The 23060-nt window shown below is 44.4% G+C and overlaps 1 protein-coding gene across 2 annotated transcripts in view; it reads right to left on the bottom strand.

The window, feature by feature from the left end:
• Positions 1-22775, bottom strand: part of ST8SIA5 (ST8 alpha-N-acetyl-neuraminide alpha-2,8-sialyltransferase 5) — a 75309-nt gene extending 52534 nt beyond the window's left edge. Inside the window, exons 1-2 of one of the 2 annotated variants that reach the window (XM_040420158.1) lie at positions 22116-22775; positions 4688-4795 (exon numbers count right to left, since the gene is read on the bottom strand). In XM_040420158.1, coding sequence (XP_040276092.1) covers positions 4688-4795; positions 22116-22246 — 239 coding nt within the window. In that variant the 5' untranslated portion in view covers positions 22247-22775. The remainder of the gene's footprint in view (positions 1-4687; positions 4796-22115) is intronic. The other variant, XM_040420159.1, reaches the window with a different exon arrangement.
• Between the last annotated feature and the right edge of the window lie 285 nt (positions 22776-23060).

The raw sequence follows: 23060 nt of genomic DNA, 5'->3' as shown, positions 1-23060 counted from the left end.
TTCAAGGGTAGACATTCGCCTTCAGGTGTAATTTCGTAGTATTGATAAAGAGCACAAATAATTTCTGAAAATAACAAAAAACTAAGTATATCTCCAAGGGTCTGCTGTACATTCTACTCTAGATAGTTTTGTCCCCTGCTATACGTCAGGCACTATTATTGTAATAATCTTGTACATAGGAGGCAGTATTATTATAGTAATATTCTTGTACATAGGAGCTGTATTATAGTAGTTATATTCTTGTACATAGGAGCAGTATTATAGTAGTTATATTCCTGTACATAGGGGGCAGTATTATAGTAGTTATATTCTTGTACATAGGAGGCAGTATTATACTAGTTATATTCTTGTACATGGGAGGCAGTATTATAGTAGTTATATTCTTGTACATAGGAGGCAGTACTATAGTAGTTATATTCTTGTACATAGGAGCAGTATTATAGTAGTTATATTCCTGTACATAGGGGGCAGTATTATAGTAGTTATAGTCTTGTACATAGAAGTATTATAGTAGTTATATTCTTGTACATAGGAGCAGTATTATAGTAGTTATATTCCTGTACATAGGGGGCAGTATTATAGTAGTTATACTCTTGTACATAGAAGTATTATAGTAGTTATATTCTTGTACATAAGAGGCAGTATTATAGTAGTTACTAGTTATATTCTTGTACATAGGAGCAGTATACACTCCCCTAAAGAATTATTAGGAACACCTGTTCTATTTCTCATTAATGCAAATATCTAGTCAACCAATCACATGGCAGTTGCTTCAATGCATTTAGGGGTATGGTCCTGGTCAAGACAATCTCCTGAACTCCAAACTGAATGTCAGAATGGGAAAGAAAGGTGATTTAAGCAATTTTGAGCGTGGCATGGTTGTTGATGCCGGACGGGCCGGTCTGAGTATTTCACAATCTGCTCAGTTACTGGGATTTTCACGCACAACCATTTCTAGGGTTTACAAAGAATGGTGTGAAAAGGGAAAAACATCCAGTATGCGGCAGTCCTGTGGGCGAAAATGCCTTGTGGATGCTAGAGGTCAGAGGAGAATGGGCCGACTGATTCAAGCTGATAGAAGAGCAACGTTGACTGAAATAACCACTCGTTACAACCGAGGTATGCAGCAAAGCATTTGTGAAGCCACAACACGCACAACCTTGAGGCGGATGGGCTACAACAGCAGAAGACTCCACCGCGTACCACTCATCTCCACTACAAATAGGAAAAAGAGGCTACAATTTGCACGAGCTCACCAAAATTGGACTGTTGAAGACTGGAAAAATGTTGCCTGGTCTGATGAGTCTCAATTTCTGTTGAGACATTCAAATGGTAGAGTCCGAATTTGGCGTAAACAGAATGAGAACATGTATCCATCCTCTGATGGCTACTTCCAGCAGGATAATTCACCATGTCACAAAGCTCGAATCATTTCAAATTGGTTTCTTGAACATGACAATGAGTTCACTGTACTAAAATGGCCCCACAGTCACCAGATCTCAACCCAATAGAGCATCTTTGGGATGTGGTGCAACGGGAGCTTCGTGCCCTGGATGTGCATCCCTCAAATCTCCATCAACTGCAAGATGCTATCCTATCAATATGGGCCAACATTTCTAAAGAATGCTATCAGCACCTTGTTGAATCAATGCCACGTAGAATTAAGGCAGTTCTGAAGGCAAAAGGGGGTCCAACACCGTATTAGTATGGTGTTCCTAATAATTCTTTAGGTGAGTGTATAGTGATATTCTTGTACATAGGAGGCAGTTTTATAGTAATTATAATTTTCTACTTTTAGATAAAAATAACTGTTTAACCCCTTCACACATTATGACGTACAGGTACGTCATTGCGTGCCAGGGGATGTATGGAGCGGGCCTCTGCAGTGAGCCCGCTCCATACGCGCGATCTGCCGGTTGTCGGATGATCCAGCCAGCATCCGGCCGCACTGACAGGAAGCAGCGATCGCGCCACCCCTGCCATTTAACCCCTCAGGTGCCGCGATCAAGGCTGATCCCAGCACCTGTGAAGTGATGGGGCTCCATCTTCCTTCCGATCGGAGCCCACACAGTGAAATCGCGGGGCTCCGATTGGTTGCCATGGCAGCCTGGACGCTGCTAAAGCGATCCAGGCCTGCTATGGCTTTCTCCATACTGAGCTATGCACGAGGCATAGCGCTGAATGGAGAGTGTAAAAATCCTATTCACCGTAATAGATCTCTATTATGGTGAATAGGAGAGGGGATCAAAAGATCCCATGTACGAAGCCTCTATGGGGGCTAATTGTTGTAAAAAAAAGTTAAACAAAGTAAAAAAAAAAAATTGTAAAAAAACACCAATATATTAAAAGTTTGAATCACCCCCCTTTCCCAATTTTACATATAAAAATACATAAACAATAAAAAAAAAACATATTGGTATCGCCGCGTCCGAAAATGTCTGAACTATTAAAAAAAAATTTTTTTAATTCTTGTGCGGTGAACGCAGTAACAGAAAAAAAATTAAAAACACGCGATTTGCCATTTTTTTTGTCATTTTGTCTCCCCAAAAAATTGAATAACCGTGATCAAAAATACTACAAAAAATGGCATCAATGAAAACTACAGTTCATTACGCAAAAAACAAGCCCATATAAAGCTCTGTAGACCGCAATATAAAAAAGTTATGGCTGTCAGAATATAGCGATGCAAAGAAAATGTTGATTTTTCTAAAGGTTTTAATTTTTTTTAAAGTAGTAATAAAAAAAATAAAAAAAACTGTTCAAGTTTGGTATCGCCGCATTCGTATTGAGCCGCCGCAGAATAAGAATGTCTGGTCGTTTTTAGTGAATAGTGAACACTGTGATGTCAAAACCCCAAAAACCTTGGTGGAATTCTTTTTTTTTTTTTTCATTTTGCCACACAAATAATTTAATACAAGACATGGTAAATTAAATGGTGGCATTAAAAAATGCATCTCGTCCCGCGAAAAATAAGCCCTCACATAGCTATGTGAACGGAAAAAGAAAAAAGTTATGGCTTTTGGAACATGAAGAGGAAAAATCGAAAATGTAAAAATGAAAATAGGCCTGGTCTTCAAGGGGTTAATACTGGCCCTGACAATGCCCACTGTATCTGCTTGCCGACCCTTTTTTTAACACCAGGAAGAAGCCCAAAAAGGAAGAAGATGAAAGAAAGAACTATATATCCATGGTATGGAGCACAATAACAAGTCGAGGTGTTCCTCTCGCTTGTCAAGGTGTTTGGGCGACATAAGGAACAGCTGTGATACATTTTACACTCCCTATTATTAGACGCAGCATAATCCACCCGGAATTGTCTCCAGCGCGGAGTGCAGAGAAGTCACACTGGAACTGTCGGGGGATGGGCAGATGGCATAACGGTAGGTGGAAAGTCACCACCAGGGCTGAAGTTTGCTGACAGATAGAACAGCGCTAGCAGAAAAAGTAAATATATAACTAAAATGGGACAATTTTAAAGGAAAGAATCATCGGAAATTTCCAAATTATCATATTTTATTATAAAATGTATTATTTAAATTTGTTTGCTCATTTTTTTGGTACTATCTACATTAGTTCATTACAGATGCCATAAAAACATACCCACCCTGGCGCACTATCCTAACAATACAGGAAGGAAGTGTGCCTCCAATATGTCAACCTCAGTGAGCTGGACAGAGAATTTAGAAAAAGAGCTATACAGATAGATTCCATTCTATAACTATACTAAATTTTAAATTACATGCAATTACAAAATAATTTAAATCCAGGGGCTGGTTCGAAAAATGTGGAATATTTTTCATGAGACAACCCCTTTAAGAGTCAGGGGGCAGCACTACTATAAGGAGGGACATAACTACTGTGTTGGGGCACTAAAGGGACATCTGACTGTGTGGGGGCACTAAGGGGGCATAACTACTGAGTTGTGGCATTAAGGGGCATTCTACTGTTTGGTAGCTCTAAGGGGTATAACTACTGTGTGGGGGCACTAAGGGGCATTGTACTGTGTGGGGGCACTAAGGGACATTCTTCTGTGTGTGGGCCCTAAGCGCCATAACTACTGTGTGGGGGCACTAAGGGGCATAACTACTGTGTGGGGGCACTAAGGGGCATTGTACTGTGTGGGGGTACTAAGGGGCATTCTACTGTGTGGGGCACTAAGGGGGTATAACTACTGAGTTGTGGCGCTAAGGGGCATTCTACTGTGTGGGGGCACTAAGGGGCATTCTACTGTGTGGGGGCCCTAAAGGGCATAACTACTGTGTGGGGGCACTAAGAGGCATAACTGCTGTGTGGGGGCACTAAGAGGCATAACTACTGTGTGGCGGCACTAAAGGATAATTCTACTGTGTGGGAGCAATAAGGGGGCATAACTACAGAGTTGTGGCATTAAGAGGCTTTCTACTCTGTGGGGGCACTAAGGGGGGTATAACAACTGAGTTGTGACACTAAGGGGCATTCTACTGTGTGGGGGCACTAAGGGGCATAACTACTGTGTGGGGGCCCTAAGGGGCATAACTACTGTGTGGGGCCACTAAGGGGCATAACTACTGTGTGGGGGCACTAAGGAGGCATAACTACTGTGTATGGTTAGGGGACTTCATATCTGGCTGTACATTGATACCCATGGTCTCGGGAGCGGCAGTCTGTCATATGTTGCTGCGTATTGTCATTCCGTGTGAGTCTGTACCTGTCGCCTGCGTCACTGCCCGTCTTCACTGCTCCGTCATCCGTGAAATTAAAGATCCCCGTCCAATTCCCCAACTCCTCTCCGCTCTGCCAGCTAAACTGCAGTCCTCTAGTAAGAAAAGGAAGCAGTTTACATTGTGTTCCTGTATTCTTCTGTCCAGCAAAATTCATTACATTCAATCTTAACTATTTCAGCACCCCAGGCGGCTGCAAGGACAACCACATCAATGTACAAAATCACTGCAAGAACGTAAAATGTTAACGTTTTCCAGTTCAATGGTGGAATGTCAACGAAAAAGCAATTCCCCCAGAAAATATTAATATTCATTGCTCACCCTGGCACAGCACCGTATCTATAGCTATGGCGGTGCCTGGTACTGTCATCCAGTATAGATCAGTTCCGTTCACATGAAAGAGACCAAAGTGTAATACCCGAGACGGCCACAACTGTAGGTATGGCGCTGTGTGTGGGCAAACAATAAAAGGGGCGAGAAACCTGTGGCCCCTTAACTCAGATAAGTAGTCAAACTGTCTAAATCAGGGGTGCTCAACCTGTGGCCCTCCAGCTGTTGCAAAACTACAACTCCCAGCATGCCCTAATAGCTGTAGGCTGTCCAGGCATGCAGGGAATTGTAGTTTTGCAACAGCCGGAGGGTGGCGGATTGGGCATCCCTGATCTAAATTAAAGCCCTGAAAATCCCCTTTAATAGAAGTCACTGAGTGGGCAGGGTTGTGCCATTCGGTGCACCATCTGCTCCCACTCTGCTTCAGTCATCGCTCCTGGCTATGAATTCCTGTGCCTGCGCCCACGGTTCGAACTTTGGCGAATGCACAGAAAAGCAGTCTGTTGTGACCTGGCTTCTACGGCCTGTACTGCGCATGCGCCAAAGTTTAAACTGTCAGCGCAGGAGCTGCATTTCAGAGTCCTGGAAAGTTTAGCCCTGCCATTCAAAGCAGAGTGGGGTGCGCTGGGCAGTGAAAGCAGAGGAGCGGTGGTGCACCACAAGGTATGGCCCCGCCCACAGTGCACTTGAATACTCATCAGCATAGAGATTAACAGATGCATTTCACATTTCAGCAATGGATTTTTACAAAGAAGGCCCTACAAGGCTCTATGCTTAGTTGGGAAGCGATTTTTGAGCTGCCAGATTCATGGCGTTCTTGTAAAGCTTGCGTGAGAATGGTGTCATCCTGTAAATGTGCATATACTGGTGCACGTGAGGACCTTAAATAGTATCATAGAAGAAAAATCTGTACGGTGTCAGCCCCCTCCCCCGCACACCTATAGAATGTGGGAACAAGGACGCCTTACTAATTAAAAAATAATTGGAAAAGGGACTGTCACGTTCGCACCGTCCCAAGTACGTGACATGGGTGCGACTTCAAGGGTTTGATCTATCTCCATCAATCTGGCACTCACCCTCCAGTCAGACTGCAAGCTGAGCACAAGTCACACCCCAAGCACTGTCCACGCACCCGTCATGACTAGGGTATCGTACAGTTGTCAGGATTTCTTCCACCCGTACTCCAACCTACTTACCTACCGCCGATCAGCTGTTTGATGAGGAGGAGGCACTTCCTCGTCATTACACTAACGAGTTCAAGTGAATGGAGCAAGTGTTTGTAATTACACTACGTTGCCGCTCCACAGAAGACGGGACGTAGTGTAATGACCAGGAAGCGACGCTCGCGTGTAGGGCCACCTCCTCATCAAACAGCTGATCGGCAGGGGTCCTGAGTGTCGGATCTCCGCCAATCAGATATTGCTATCCTGTCCTGACAATAGGTCAATATTAACGGATGGACAACCCCCTTAACATTCCATAAATATACCGTAAATATACCGTATTCCATAAATATACCATATACCGTTATGGAAGCGCTCATTAGCACAGGAGGACCGGGAAGAGGTGAATGCAGCGCTCCCCAGGCTCTGAGCTCACCACTTCCTGGTCCTTGGCCGCTCGCTGTGCTGTGACTGCGCGCAACGTGAGGACGTCAGTGTGCTGTGACCTCCCAAAATGCGCGTTGGGTCACAGCACAGCGAGCGGCAGGAAGAGCTGGAAGAGCAGGTCCTGGATCTCCGAAGCAGCAGCAATTGGAGCAGGAGAGGTAAGTTGATTTATTGTTTTTGTCTGATCTGAGGTATAAATGGGGGTCTAATTAACATGGGGGTCTGATCTGAAGTCTGATTAACACTGGGGGTCTGAGGAGCTGAGGTCTGATGAAAACTTTTTCTTTTTCCTATCTTCCTCCTCTAAAACTTTGGTCTTATGGGCAGGTGTGTTTTATAGGGTGAAAAATACGGGTAACACCTGAGAAGTTCAGCGAAAACATGGATCTCTCGTAAGGCCCTAAATGTGACACCAAAAAAATGTGATCCTCAGTCGCACCATGCTGACTCAGGGTTGACAAGTACGTCAGGTACCACAACTCCTCCTTAGTTCTACAGAACTTGTTTTTCTCGGGACCGCTTTCTAGTGGGAAAACACCAGCAAACCTTCTCCCATGACAGTGGTCCGATACCTTTTATGTGGTCCAACCCCTTCAGTAGGTGCTCATCCAAGACTTCCTCACCACCTGCTGCCACGACTGCAAAGGAAAGAGCATAACCCTCATACCACACACCAGCAGAATAATCAGAGGGCAGGTGGGCGGGCAGTTCTTCAGGTCCAGATTCAGTTGGAACTGAAGACCCTACCCTCACGGACTCCTTAATAAAGGTACCTATGCCCTCCCACTTTAACCCCATCTGTTCTTTTCCCACTCATTCACAACCCCACCTAACCCTTTTTATTTTTGTAATGATTTTAGAAAATATTCATTTTTAAAGATGAATGCATTGGAGATGAAAAAACAAACCAAAAAAAACACATTATAAAGGTGGATATATCCTGGAAGAAAGGTTGTTCTCATACAAAATTACCAAAAAATGGCCAGAAGTGAAGAGGACTGCACGCCACTAAAGTATGAGGATGTCCTGGCAAGACATTTACCATGGATGATCAGAGTCCATATTTTATGATTCAACTAGGGTTTCTACACTTTTTCTGACTTGCTTGACAAGGGGGTGAGGCTTAGTGAGGAGGGTTGGAGCTTTGGTGGGAAGAGACAGGGTCTAAGATGCACCATTTTGCACCAAAAGTCAAAATTTTTGTGTAACATTCTCATAATACGTCAACCAATAATTTGTATAGAGCTAGGGGCAATTTTGGTGCAAAAAAACGCATCTTAGGCTTCGCCCCCTTGCACACAAATCTCCACCCCTCCCAGCTAATCCCCACCTTTTTTCCAAGCAAGTCAGAAAACAGTGTAGAATTTGTAGTTGCACCAATTTGCGCATGTTTTAGACAGATTTTAGGCACAGGCACATTAGTAAATCTGGGACACTTTTTTTCTGCTCTTTTTGCCAGATGTTAGCATAAAGTCTATGGGGATTATGACTTTTTTTTAAATTGTAGTTGCCTTTTTTCAACTGCTGTGTGCTTTATTGTTGTTTTTTAAATTGCCACATGTTGTAGCAATGGCATTTTTGAAATGTGATTTGTGACTTTTTTGCCATTGCTTTTTGCCCCTGCATAAAAGAAAAAGCTTATTGCATTTTTATGACTTTTTTAATGAGAGCTACATAGGAAATGACATGAGTTACACACTTAAAAATGCATAAAAACATAAATGTAGTAAACCACTCTTTGTAACAAAAAAAATGCGCAGAATTACCTATCAACCAGCAACGTTACATGGCGTTTTTCTAAAGAATAAAAGAAGAAAGTGTGAAACCACCCTAATGGGAGTTAAAGGCTGCGCCTGGAGCCCCGGAATATACTAGGATGACCATCATTGTGCCACATGGAGGTCCTGTAGGGGGTCTTCTCCTCTTTGACGTGCCCCCCGTGGGTTATCAAAAGCAATGACTAGAAAAACCTAAAAATCTGTCGAAATATTTTAGTCCTTCTACATGGGGGCTGCTGAGGGTCTCGTCATGACGTAATTACAAGTGACATCTGCTTCAGCCAAGAGCTGAACAGATCATTTCATCAAAAAGTTTAAAAAGTCAGATTCTGAAAGCTCTACCAAAGGAAGAAAATGTATCTTCCAGAAGCCCAATGTGGAGAAGCAAGGGTTGAAGAGTCTTAAAAGAGTCAGACAAGTGACTGACACATTCTATGATTTTTTAAATTGTTTCCAGATTTTGGGCCCCGTGCCTGAAACCTCCCAAACACGACCGCGTCTAGATAGAGGCTAATGACGTGTTCAGATCCCGTCTATAATTCACATGCCCTCGAGAGCAAACTAATAATTTACTTGGTTAAAAATGCTGAATATTCGAAACCTCAACATCCTGACAGTTCGCGGATCACAAAATCCAGAGCTCATGTTTCCCTTCCCTATGAAAGAGAGCAACAGGGAAATTTCATTATTGTACAGCACAATAAATGTATGTGGTGTTTACCTACAGGGGGAGAGACCCCATAGCAAAAATGTAATTGTAGCCCTCAGTGGTCATGGCATGGAGATCTAGGTGTCTAAGACATAGCTACAGCTAACAAAGTGTGGCTTGGTGAACGGCAGGGCCACAAATGTATTCATTCACAATAAATTTAGTGCCACTTTTTTGTAATTACTGCCACACAAAACATATTGCAATATTGCAGTTTTTTTTTAACATTGGCCACTAAAGCAGAAACTATAGACTGGCACTTCTTGCTTGTCAGCTTTGCTGTGTAGATGGGGACACAATGAGCAGGGTCATGTCGTTATCATTAAAGGGCAGGAGCAGCAGCTGCTGCCATAAAGCCTACTGCACTGTCTATACAAATAATATGGGACAAGTGTGTCTCCAATATGGCCACCCCAGAAAGGCTTTTAAAAATATAAAATAATTCCATACTAAATAAAAAAAAATATATAAGAATTAAAAAAGAGCAATCACATAATTTCTCTTCTACGGACTTACATCGAATCAATTAATAGGAGTCATTCCCTCTAAAGGGGTTTTCTGGGATTACCGTACAATGTTTTTTAACAGATATGCTCATGTACTTGCTTACCTCATGTACATCTTCCCCATGCATTTTCTTCTTCAGTTTGGACTCTCCTGACCCGTTTTCACCATGTAAACCAATCCCTATGCCTTGTTTCCATCCTGTAGGTAGCACTTCCTGTTGCTGTATCCAACCAAACCCATGATGCACTTCTCCTTCCTCTACCACAGCTCCAGCACCGCCCCTAACAACATCCAGCTAGTTTATGGCTCCTCCCACAAGCTAGTTACATAGACACTCCCCTATCACTGCCCCGCCCATGGACATAGCATCACAGGAAATAAGAAGGAGCTGCATGGTCATAGCCCAGAACAGAACATAGGAGCAATACATGTAAAAGAAACATAAAAAATGTGCCAAAAAAGTTAACTCAATCAATTTTGGCGCAAATCAGCCCACATTAAGCCAACTACCTTCTTGCTAAGCCCCACCCTCCTTTAAAGCAAGTTAAAAAAAATTGGATTGCTCCAAATCCAACACTTCTTAGACAGATTCTAGGTGCATGACATCCGTGTGCTGCATTTTTTTCGGACCCAGAAAAATTAATGAGTCCGCGTGAGCTCAATGCAGTTGACAAAAGAGATTATGAACCCGGCAAAAGAATAATAATAAAAAAAAATAAAAAATATGACATGTCTTATTCTGCTAAACGAGCCTAAAGCGGCCCTGAGAGGATATGAGAAATCTCCGTCCTCACCAGTGTGCTGAATATAGAGTGTTAACACTCAGGGGAAATAGCTGGTGACAACCTGAAATTATTACCAGGGCCAATCCAGGTGTCGCACAGGGGGCCGGCAGCTTTGTGGTTGTAGATCAGCAGTCAGTGGTTTCACGGATAATTACAAAATCTGCTGAACACATTTACTTTACTTACAAGATGCCTTCTACTCCAATCACAACCAAAGCAGTGCCCAGAAAGTCTCCCTTTGTTTCCGGTTAGCATTCAGCAGCATATATTCCAAATCTTTCTGCAGGCACCTGCTTGTTCAATGTCTGGCCTATTACCGGGCAAACATAGGTACATTTCCCAGAATGCAGTGCAGCAAGTTCACAGTTTGCACAGTGGCAGCCACCAGGCTTTGGATGTGACTGGAGAAGAGGAATACAGTATAGATCAAAAGATATATTTTAATCTTTGCAATAATGTTTTTTTTTTTTAAATAGTTTCCATTGTAATAAAATCATGACATTTGGTTAATATCCAATTTGGGGTTTAGTGATACATTATATAAAGGAACTGCATTATCAGCCCGTGTAGCAGGCCCAGTGCTAGGGGTGACGCTAATGCCTATATAGAATTATCAGCAGAGTACCTATATGGCAGACCTAGCAGGGAGCGCCCATATATTAGTATCAGTACTGATGTCCATATATTAGTGTTGTTAGTGGTGTCCATATAGTAGTGTCGGTAGTGGTGTCTAAATAGTAGTGTCGGTAGTGGTGTCTATATAGTAATATTAGTAGTGTTGTCCATATAGTAGTGTCAGTAGTGGTGTCCATGTAGTAGTATCAGGCATGGTGTCCATATAGTAGTGTCAGTAGTGGTTGTCCATATAGTAGTATCAGAATTGGTGTTCACTTAGTAGCATCAGTAATGGTGTCCATGTAGTAGTATCAGTAGTGGTGTCCATATAGTAATGTCATTAGGGGTGTTCATACAGTAGTATCAGCAGTGGTGTCCATATAGTAGTGTCAGTAGCGGTTGTCCATATAGTAGTATCAGTAGTGGTGTCCATATGGTAGTAGTGTCATTAGGGGTGTTCATACAGTAGTATCATCAGTGGTGTCCATATAGTAGTGTCATTAGTAGTGTTCATACAGTAGTATCAGTAGTGGTGTCCATATAGTAGTATCAGTAATGGTGTCCATGTAGTAGTATCAATAGTAGTGTCCATATAGTAGTATCAGTTGGGGTGTCCATATAGTAGTGTCAGCAGCTGTGTCCATATATTATAGTATCTCCAACAGAAATTAATCAGCAGAAAACACACTTTAATAGCCACCAGTAAGTCCATTTTCACAGTCGACAGGCAGGCACGCAGAAGTAACCACATACAAAAGTGACTACATAGCAGCCCCATCAGGGTGTGCCCGTATAGTGAGCCAGCAGTATACTAACCCCTAGGGTACTCACACATTGCTTGTATACGACTCCCACTGAATGAATAGCCTACTACAATTTTCATCTTTTGCTTTCGCTATAGGGGGTGCAGGGGTAGTCGTCACTCCCAGGCCTTATTGCTGAGGGGGCCCGGAGGCCCATCTGCCACATAAGAAGACCCCAGTATTATAAATGGCACATAGTCGGTGGGGGCCTTGGTAGGGATTTCACCTTAGAGCCCAGGAGCGATTCCTGTATTGGTCTCTGCTGATGTGCGCAGTCCATACATTCAGCAACAGGTGGGCACCTGGATCCAGACTACAGATATGGCTGTGAGATAGGCCTATCATCAGGCAGGGGTTTAGGTAGAGGAGACGGCTTTCCTGGGTATACTGTATGTAGATATGGGATCGGCAATGAATTCGATAGGGTCAGCAACTGCAGCGCATTAGTCAGTCAATTATCTATAACCACGGTCTCCTGCTGACTGCCGCCGTATCCTGACAATGTGAAGGTTATACATGGACGCCGAGGAACCAGACACTCTCTATAGGAAGAGATGGGCTCCAGTGAGGCTTTTACAGCTCGCATCCCAGCCGAAGAAATGGGAAACCTCTGAATAATCCAGCAGTGTAATCGATAATTCCAGGGGCCACTCATTTCCTAGATTTCTAGTCCCTAGTGGACCACGTCTGGTAATAAGGTAGTAACCATCTATCCTTTGAGGCTCAGTGGTTAGCACTGGTGTCGTGCATGGCTGGGTTCCTGAGTTCAAATCTGACCACGGGCAACATCTGCATGGAGTTTGTACACTTTTCATGAGTTTGTGTAGGTTTCATATGATTTCTCCGCCTTCCACACTCCAAAAACATCCAGGAAGCTGCATTCATAACATTCAGAGCTGCATTCATAATTTTGTAAGTGTTCATTTTCTCTGCAGCGCCGCCACTGAGGAAATGAAGCATTACACAAAACCTAGCTAAATCAAAGGATTGTCTGTGTAACGCAGGACACAACATGTCCTCCATACCAAGAAAGAGTCTTCTTATAAGGCGTTCTTCACAAGCAGCAGATGCCATTCATCAGAAGGTTATTTAGGTGGTGGCTGAAATTTCTGCCACGTGTGAAATTGCTAAATGTTCTCAACTATGGCCAAGAGTTCAGGATCTGGAGAGTGGACCCCCTTCATTAACTCTGAATTCCCTAACAGGGTGTATGAAAATGTTTTTTCTAAACTAGACTAAGTGCTTAGACCTTAAAGGGGACCTGTCAGCAGGATCAACCCCATTAAACCAAGCACAATGCCTGGTAGGTTTGTGCCTGCTGAATAAAAGTATATATTTCTTATGTAAATCAGTTGCACCATTCATGTGCAGTTAAACATTTTTATTATTATGCACATTAGGTGTTCAGAGCACCAAGGGGTGGGCCCAAGCCACTGGTGCACCTTAGCCCCAATGCTGTGTTTCAGCTTCCAGTCCCCCCTCTTTCTTGATTGAATCGGCCAGGCATTTGACTGGCCTTGTATTCCCGCTCCTGTGCTGTGACTTACAGTAGAAGCTGTACTGTACATGGGTCGACAGTGTAAGCAACGGCGCAGGTGTGGGATTACAAGGACAGGCACCTGTCAATCAAGGGGAAGAGGAGTGGAAACTGGAGCTAAAGTGCACCAAGAGGCTCGGCTCCGCCCCTCAGGGCACCGAACACCTAATTTGCATACAAATAAAAACTAAAAAAACTCCATTATTAAGGCCAATTTTCTGGTGTAAAAACACAAAAAAAATTGTGGTGGCAGAATTATTAACGGCTTTTCATAGGCCAGTCAAAAAGTCCACAGAAGCAAGATGCGCCAAATTTATTGAAAGCCACAGACTTGTTAAAATATTTGGTGCATCTTCTGGCTGTCCACACACCGGAAACGGAGATCTCGCGTAACCATAATTCATGAAAAATGTCGAGAAATGTAAAAAGGCGCAAAGGTTACAGCACGTATGGACTATAATATACGACTTTTTTACATAACCTTTATGGAGTAAGGCTCCATTCACACTTCCGCAACGTGTTTTGCGGATCCACGGAAAGCGGCAATGTGAGTTCCGCATTTTGCGGACCGCACATTGCCGGCACTAATAGAATATGCCTGTTCTTGTCCGCAATTGCGGACAAGAATAGGACATGTTCTATTTTTTGGCGGAACGGAAAAAGATCCGCAATTCCGTGTCCGAACAGCACATCGTGCTGCCCCATAGGAATGAATGGGTCCGCAATTCCGTTCCGAAAAATGCGGAACGAAATTGCGGACGTGTGAATGGAGCCTAAAACCGCTGATAAATCGGACCCATGGAGATGGGGTCAGACACGTAGGAGCAGAGATAAAAACTGACTAAAAGAAAAATTGTCACAAGCTGAGCTCTGTTTGGTTGTCATGGCAACTAACATAAACTATTTTTTATAAACCTGCCGCCATGTTTGTGAAGCTCCTGCCCCACTCTTTTCTGATGCAAAACAGTTACTGAGGAGATGATATAAAAGAAAAACTGCCACAGCCATAGCAACCAATCACAGCATAGCTTTTATTTCATACTCTGCTCGTGACAAATGAAAGCTGCGCTGTGATTGGTTCCTATGGACAACAAAGACATATTTTCTGTCAGAAAAATAGATGGGGCCTCAGACTTTATATTTAGCTTAAAGGAAATGTGTCACCAAAAACTTTATCTGGCAGATAAAACCAGATAGTAAAACATATCTTTTTTTTCTAATCTGTTTTTATTTTCTAACTGCAAATTTTTTTATTCCGTTTTCTGAACATGATTATGGGGCGGCCATCTTGCCTGAGCTTTTTTTAACACTTTAGAAAGCATTAGGCCTCTTTCACACGACCGTATGGCTTTTTCAGTGTTTTACGGTCTCCGTTGTTCCGTTTCTTTGTTTGTGTTGTGTTTCTTTTTTTGTTCCGTTTTTCCGTATGGCATATACAGTAATTACATAGAAAAAATTGGGCTGGGCATAAAATTTTCAATAGATGGTTCCGCAAAAACGGAACGGATACGGAAGACATACGGATGCATTTCCGTATGTGTTCCGTTTTTTTTGCGGACCCATTGACTTGAATGGAGCCACAGAACGTGATTTGCGGGCAGTAATAGGACATGTTCTATCTTTCAACGGAACGGAAAAACGGAAACGGAATGCCTAACCATTGAAATGAATGGTTCTGCATACGGACCATATACGGAACGCAAAAAAACGGCCCGTAAACGGGGAAAAAAAACGGGCGTGTGAAAGAGGCCTTAAGAAACGTGCTTTATAGCAGCCTCATGGGCCATAGACACAATGGTCAGGAGGGGACCCTATTGACTTCTATGGTAGAGTTCTCTAGGCATGATCTGTGACCTGTGCAGAGGTCATTGTACAAGGAAAGATGCGACAATCGCCTATTGTGAATGGTGGATCCAGTCTTTTCTATACACAGAGGTGATATCATTACAGGCAGGATTAAAAAGACAGATAAGCAGATAACTGCCGTAAAGTGATCTGTACAGACCAATAAGTGGCGCCTATTTTTAAGCTTAGCGGCCAGTGCGAAAACTGCAGTTTTTTTGTTTAAATATAAATGACATGGAAAATTAAAAATAACATAAAAAATTATTTAAAAAATATGTTAAACATAAAAACGTGATTTAAACAATAGGCCATTCCCTTTAACCATTGTGCGCACATCCTCCTAGTATATGACTTTCTATAGCTGCCATGCACAGAATGGCACAGAGCTCAGTGTCTATACGCACTATACATACACACACGCTGTAGATCAGAGATCAGCACTCCAGCTGCTGTAAAACTACAACTCCCAGCATGCAAACATGCCCGGCTGCTCTTCTAACTCCCATAGAATTGAATGAAGCATTCTGGGAGTTGTAGTTCCTGAACAGATGGAGTGCCGGAGGTTGCTGATCCCTGCTGGGATTCTAGTGGTATAAACTACTCAATAGGTGACGATGCTGCCATCTTGCCACTTGGCTACAAGATTCTATGGTATACATGTTGGTGCCGCTGTATTGTATTCATCATGTAAAAAAAATCTCCATATATAGTATGATATCACTGCCATATACATTAACACTACAGGCTGTGGTAGTATTATACACTTTCTATAGGTGATGGTGGTACCCATGCTCTATTATTCCATATAAAACGGTAACTAACGTCATCTATACTGTACCGTTCTATAGGTATTCTACAGTACGATAGATTGACATATTCTATAGGCACTTGTGCAGCCCTCAGACTTGGGGGGGGATTGGCAATTGCTATATCATGTATCATGTTATATGCATATGCCATGTTATGTTCTGCTGTCTACTCCAGCAGAGGAGGTATGGTTGGCAGGGGCAGGGTTAACCACACTGTTCCTCCCCTCTTGTTAGCAGCGGGATGGTCCTGCTTCCTGCCAGGAGCGGGAGTTTGAGCCCAGACTGAGAGGACGAAGGAATCATTTGCAGAGCTCCTTCCCCAAGAAACCATAACTAGTTCTCCTGTGAGACTTCTACTCCAGGGAGATTGCCAAAATCAAGAACATTGTTTTCCGAAAAAACGTCAGTATTGTTCGTTAGCAGAATGATCAGCAAAACCAAAGCTTCACTGATCCTGCTGCAGGTGAGGGACTTCAGCTCAGACACCCATCACCTAGACCACTTCCAGGCCAGTCTAAGGCCTCTTTCACACGGGCGTTGCGGGAAAAGGTGCGGGTGCGTTGCGGGAACATGCGCGATTTTTCCGCGCGAGTGCAAAACATTGTAATGCGTTTTGCACTCGCGTGAGAAAAATCGGCATGTTTGTTACCCAAACCCGAACTTCTTCACAGAAGTTCGGGTTTGGGTTAGGTGCTGGGTAGATTGTATTATTTTCCCTTATAACATGGTTATAATGGAAAATAATAGCATTCTGAATACAGAATGCATAGTACAATAGCGCTGGAGGGGTTAAAAAAATAATAATTTAACTCACCTTAATCCACTTGATCGCGCAGCCCGGCTTCTCTTCTGTCTTCTTTTTTGCTGTGTGCAGGAAAAGGACCTGTGGTGACGTCACTCACATGATCCATCACCATGGTAAAAGATCATGTGATGACCAGAGTGACGTCACCACAGGTACTTTTCCTGCACACAGCAAAGAAGAGAAGCCGGGCTGCGCAATTAAGTGGATTAAGGTGAGTTTAATTTTTTTTTTTAACCCCTCCAGCCCTATTGTACTATGCATTCTGTATTCAGAATGCTATTATTTTCCCTTATAACCATGTTATAAGGGAAAATAATAATGATCGGGTCTCCATCCCGATCGTCTCCTAGCAACCGTGCGCGAAAATCGCACCGCATCCGCACTTGCTTGCGATTTTCACGCAACCCCATTCATTTCTATGGGGCCTGCGTTACGTGAAAAACGCACAAAGAGGAGCATGCTGCGATTTTCACGCAACGCACAAGTGATGTTTGAACAGCCCCATAGAAAGGAATGGGTCCGGATTCAGTGCGGGTGCAATGCGTTCAACTCACGCATGGCATCCGCGCGGAATACTCGCCCCGTGTGAAAGGGGCCTAATTTCAGGTCTGTACCACACAGTGGACACCTATATCCAAAAGTGACTGCAAGTGCCACTTAATTGCCACTTAACCAGCCGCCACACCTCCTCATCTAGGGACATAATCTGCACTTTGTAATTAATACTGCTGGGTGTGCAACAAGTTATATTTTGCACTAAGTAAAGAGAGACTGTTGTACTATTACTTCTGGCCTGATTCTTCAAACTACCTTTCTACTGCACCGATCCCCAGGGAGCAATGGCCTGAGGGAGTACACACCTCATCAGGGCCACTACCACTCCCATCCACTGCACCTGCTCCTCAGAGCTCACTGCTCTTGTCCTACTGCTGGAAAGCTCATCATACGCTACATTCACATGACAGCAGGGCCTCTTTCACACGAGCGTGACGGATTGGCTCTGGATGCGTTCAGGGTGCGTTCAGTGAAACTCGCACCATTTTGCAAGCAAGTTCAGTCCGTTTTTTCCGCGCGGGTGCAATGTGTTCTGATGCGTTTTTCATGCCGTGATAAATTCACTTCTATGGGGCCAGGGCTGCGTGAAAAACGCAGAATATAGAACATGCTGTGATTTTCACGCAACGCAGAACTGGTGCGTGAAAAACAACGCTCATGTACACAGCCCCATTGAAATGAATGGGTCAGGATTCAGTGCGGGTGCTATGCATTCACGTCACGCATTGCACCGGCGCGGAAAACTTGCTCATGCGGTCCACAAACCGCGGATCCTGGCCGAAAATCCACATGAAAAACACGTGAAAAATGCACATAAGGGCTCGTTCAAACGACCGTATGTCTTTTTCAGTGTTTCGTGAGCCGTTTTTCCCAGATCCATTTCTCCGGGGTTTTTTTTCAGTGGTGTTTCCGGTTCTGTTCCGTTTTTCCGGATGGCATATACAGTAATTACATAGAAAAAATTGGGCTGGGCATAACATTTTCAATAGATGGTTCCTCAAAAACGGAAGGGATACGGAAGACATGCGGAGTACATTCTGTATGTGTTCCGTTTCTTTCTTGCGGACCCATTGACTTGAATGGAGCCACGGAACGTGATTTGCGGGCAAATGTTCTATCTTTGAACGTAACAACGGAAAAATGGAAACGGAATGCATACGGAATACATTCCGTTTGTTTTTGAGGAACCATTGAAATGAATGCTTCCATATACGAACGCAAAAAAACGTTTGTGTGAACGAGCCCTAAATCTGTACTATTGAAATCAATGGGAAAAAACCCCACTCTATATAAGGCCTCATGCACACAGCCTTTGTGCGGCCGTTCCGTGCATTGGGGACCGCAATCTGCAACATCCTTGAATGGGTCCGTGATCCGTCCGCACAGCAAAAAAATAGAACAGTGCTTCCGTGGGGTTCCGTGCCTCCGTTCCGCACAGCAGCTCTGGATTGCGGACCCATTCAAGTGAACGAGTCCGCATCCGTGATGCGGGGAGAACAAGGCCAGCATATTACGGACCGTAACATGTCAATTGTTTGCGGGCCGCAATACGGCCATGGCAGGGCAATGGCCGTGTGCATGAGGCCTAAGGAGCGGAATCGCACAAACAATTGACATGTTACGGATTTTGAAATGCACACAAATACGCAATTTGTACATGACATTTGGCAAATCTCATTCATTTCTGCGGTTACTATATTCTGCTGTGGTTTTTCTGCAAGCACTGCACACACAATCTGCCATGTATGCAGGTGCACTAAGGCTACCTGCACAAGTTACGGATTTCTGAGTGGATTCTCGTACGGAAGAGCTGCAGCGTAATACAGTACCAGCAAAGTGTAAGAGATTAGACATCTCACGTACACTTTGCTTTTATCAGTCCGTGCAGAAATCCACAGCCCGTCAATTCTTCGTGCGGTTCTTTTGTGCGGATTTCACCCTTTCTTAAGGAAGGATGAGATCTATGGAAAAACTGCATCAAATCCGCACCGAAAGCCACAACACATGCAGTTTTTGCTGCGGAAACGCACAGAAATCTGCCCAAACAATAGATCCGCAAAAGGGACAAGAATAAGACATGTTCTATCTTTTTTGCGGACTGGCCATGCGGATATCCGGAAACGGAATGCACACCGAGTCATTTCACTGAAGTGAATGGTTCCAGAAAAAAAAAAAAACGGAACGGACATGGCAAGAAAATACGTTTGTGAGCATGAGCCCTAAGGGGGATTTCGCACATAGAGATTTATCATGAGAGGAATCATTTACATCAGTGTCTGTTCTGAGCCTGCATTGCGCTAATTTGTGAAAAACAGGGTATGTTGTTTGATAAATTTGCCGCATTTTTAAAAACGATGCTACAATCAAACAGTGACAGTGAAAAACGGACGTGTGATGGACTTCCGTTATAGGAGCAATGGTAGTCTATGGGGTTATTCACACGGGAGTCTTTTGAAGTACGTCCGTTTTCACCGACCGACAGCCCCCATACACTTGAATGGGGCCGTTTTTTACGTCCTTTCTCACAAAAGCATCAGTGAAAAAAAAATTCCAATAAAAACTGACAGTTTATGCGTTTTTAAGGGCTCATTCACGCAAACATACGATCCTCAAACAGAGAAAAAAACGTCTGTTAAAGCTCATTAACACGACCGTATGGATGCCATGCTTGTACTGCGGACCGCAAATGCACGGGCACTGGCCCACATATTGCGGTGCAGACCCATTGACTTGAATGGTTCCGCGATCTGCAAGATACGGCGAAAAATACCGTAGGATGTGTCTTTTCTTTTGTGAATCGGAAGCCCGCGGAAACACCCTGAAGCGCTTCTGTTGGCTTACACACCGTTAGGGTCCATTCACACATCCGTTTTTCCACGGATCCGCAAAACACCCACAGCGGCAATGTGCGTTCCGCATTTTGCGGACCGCACATCGCCGACACACAAAGAATATGCCTATTCTTGTCCGCTACTGCAAACAAGAATAGGACATGTTCTATTTTTTTCAGGATCGGAATTGCGGACCCGGAAGTGCGGGTCCGCAATTCCGGATCGGGGCCATGGAAATGTATGGTTCCGCAAAATGCGGAATGGAATTGCGGATGTGTGAATGGAGCCTTAAAGATAAGATGTCCTATCTTTTGCCATATTTTGCGGATCGCAGACCCATTCAAGTCAATAGGTCCACACTGCAATACGGGATTCACGCAGCCGCTGCCCGTGCATTGCTTGACTGCTATTTGCGGTCTGCAGAGCGGGCACGGTGTAATTATATTGCGCCAAGGTCTTGTAGAAAAAAACAGACACGGATGACATACCAGTTGTGCATCAGTTTTTTTTGACGGACCCATTGACTTGAATGGGTCCGTCCTCCGTTTTCCACTGACAAGAATAGGACAGGTTATATTTTTTTGACGGACTGGAATCACGGACACGGAGAAAAAACGGAGGACTATCATGACTAAACTGTGAAAATTGACGGAACGGACGCGGATGCACACAACGGTCGTGTGCATGAGGCCTCAACGGAATGGAAAAACGGAAATAAGAAAACGGAATGCATACGGAGTACATTCTGTTTTTTTTGCGGAACCATTGAAATGAATGGTTCCGTATACGGAACGCAAAAAACGGCCCGCAAAAAGGAAAAAAAAACCGATAGTGTGAAAAAGGCCTAAAGCAGAAAGCAGCGTACCCGGCTTGATAAACACCCCCTTTTTTATGCTTCTAGCAAAAATTGCTTTTTTTTTTTTTTTTTTTTTGGGAAGCGTTTTTTTTTTTTTTTGCAAGAAGAAATTCTACAGCCAGATGTTGGCGATGCTAAATTATGACTGGCACTACAAGCAGTGCGGGGTTTTATGGCTTTTTACTTTCACTTGCATTGTGTGTTTTTTTTTTCTCCATGACATTTTTTTTTTTTTATTTCCCACAGACTTCTCTATAGGGAAAAAAAACAGGCGGAAAAATGCACGTCAAAAATGTGTGACCGCACAAAGAACAAAAACACCACCAAAAAAATAAGCACTTGTGAAGAAATAAAAACATAAAACAAATGATGTGTGAATGAAGCCTAAAGACCCGCACACGACCTGCGCGTTGCAGGCGCTCGCTGTAATTCTGTCCGCTGTTCTGTACAAAGTTGGCAGTGCCACCCACTCTCACAGCGCTGACCCATTAGGAGCCCTGGGTACAGAACATACAGTTTGCACTATAATTAAAGCGTGGAGGAAGCCCTATGCGATTGCAAGCTTTTCAGACCACGTAAAGAGAAGGCAGTGAACCGCTACAAGGTGATCTTACACCGACAGGGAGGGGGGGGGATCAATCTGGATGAACCCCATCCCCTCGCCGCATCCAGCACAACTTGGTGCCAACTTCATTTCCATTCTACGAGCTCTTCACACTTATGTCACGCTCCATTGTCCCCAGCATGTTGCCATAACAGGACACACACACACGGATACACTTACACATGCGACGGACGCTGGCAACACCGGGTCCTTTCCGGTTAACCCCTCCTGTGCCAGGGCTGAAGATCAGACAGGTGCAGAGATATATTCGCCAACGCGCCACGATGCGAACGGAGCAGAGCTAAGAGTCGGTGAAAAGGTTAAACGGACCACCTTGCCCAAAGTCACCGGCGTTATCAGCGACGACTTTCGACCGCCGCGGGGCGGGCTGTGGAGGAAAGGGTTAACGCCCCCCCCGCCGCGATGGGCCACTCACCTCTTGATGTAGTTCCCCCCGTACAGGATCTCTTGCAGCAAGGTCACCAGGGCAAAGGCGCAGATGAATATAAAAAATAAAGTTCTGTTCCCCAGCAGGTCCCTGCTGGATGAGGGGTCTGCATACCCCATGACCAGGGCCACCCCCCAAAAACCACCGCCCCAGGGACCGTGATGTCTCTGAAGCTGCTTATTTATTGCAGGACTGCGGGGAAGAAGATGTCCTTGTTATTCACAGGGAAAGCATGACAAGCCCCTTGCCCAGCCCCCCGTAGCTCTACCATCCAGAGGACAAGGTACCCCATTGTGCAGCTTCCAGGGTAAAGTTTACAAAAGCCCAGGACGGGGGTAGAGGCATGGTGATCTGCGCTCTGGAGGGGTGCAGAAGTGGCAGGTCTCTTGCAGCCCCCCCTTCCCTTCTCCGTGCCTGGTTCTCCTCCCCTCTCAGAAGCCTCTGCTGGTAATTATGTTCTCCATGATGAGGCTGATGTTCCCAGTGACTGTGAGAGGCTCACCCAGCGGATCCCCCTCCTCATGCCTGGACCCTGGCAGCAGCATCAGATCTCCCTCATGTCTGTGCCCTGGCAGCAGCAGCAGCATGAAATGTGCCAGCCTCTGCAGTGATGAGCTGGAAGGAGCTGCTGACAATCAGTGCACAGAGCTGAGCCTTCCCTCTGCCTGATCCCAGGGCTGATTGCGGAGGGTCTTGTGTCTGCACACAGCCAAGGTCATACAGTGCATCTGCCCAAGGCGCAGCTCCAGGCCTGCAGCAGAGGAGGGCGCTGTCTCCTGCAAGCTGCCAGCAGAAAGAAGAAATCCTGCTATTGTATTTGGGGAGGATTTTGTTGATTTTTTTATTTATTTTCTTTGTGATTGTTTTAGAGGTCGAGTATATGACATTGTGGAATTGACAGACAGCGAGCCGTATCATGATGCAGAATTATTA

This window comes from Bufo bufo, chromosome 2 (genome assembly GCF_905171765.1).
Source record: "Bufo bufo chromosome 2, aBufBuf1.1, whole genome shotgun sequence".
NCBI classification, from domain to species: Eukaryota; Metazoa; Chordata; class Amphibia; order Anura; family Bufonidae; genus Bufo; species Bufo bufo.
Note: the sequence above shows the minus strand (reverse complement) of the source record. Positions and strands in the feature narration are given on the sequence as shown.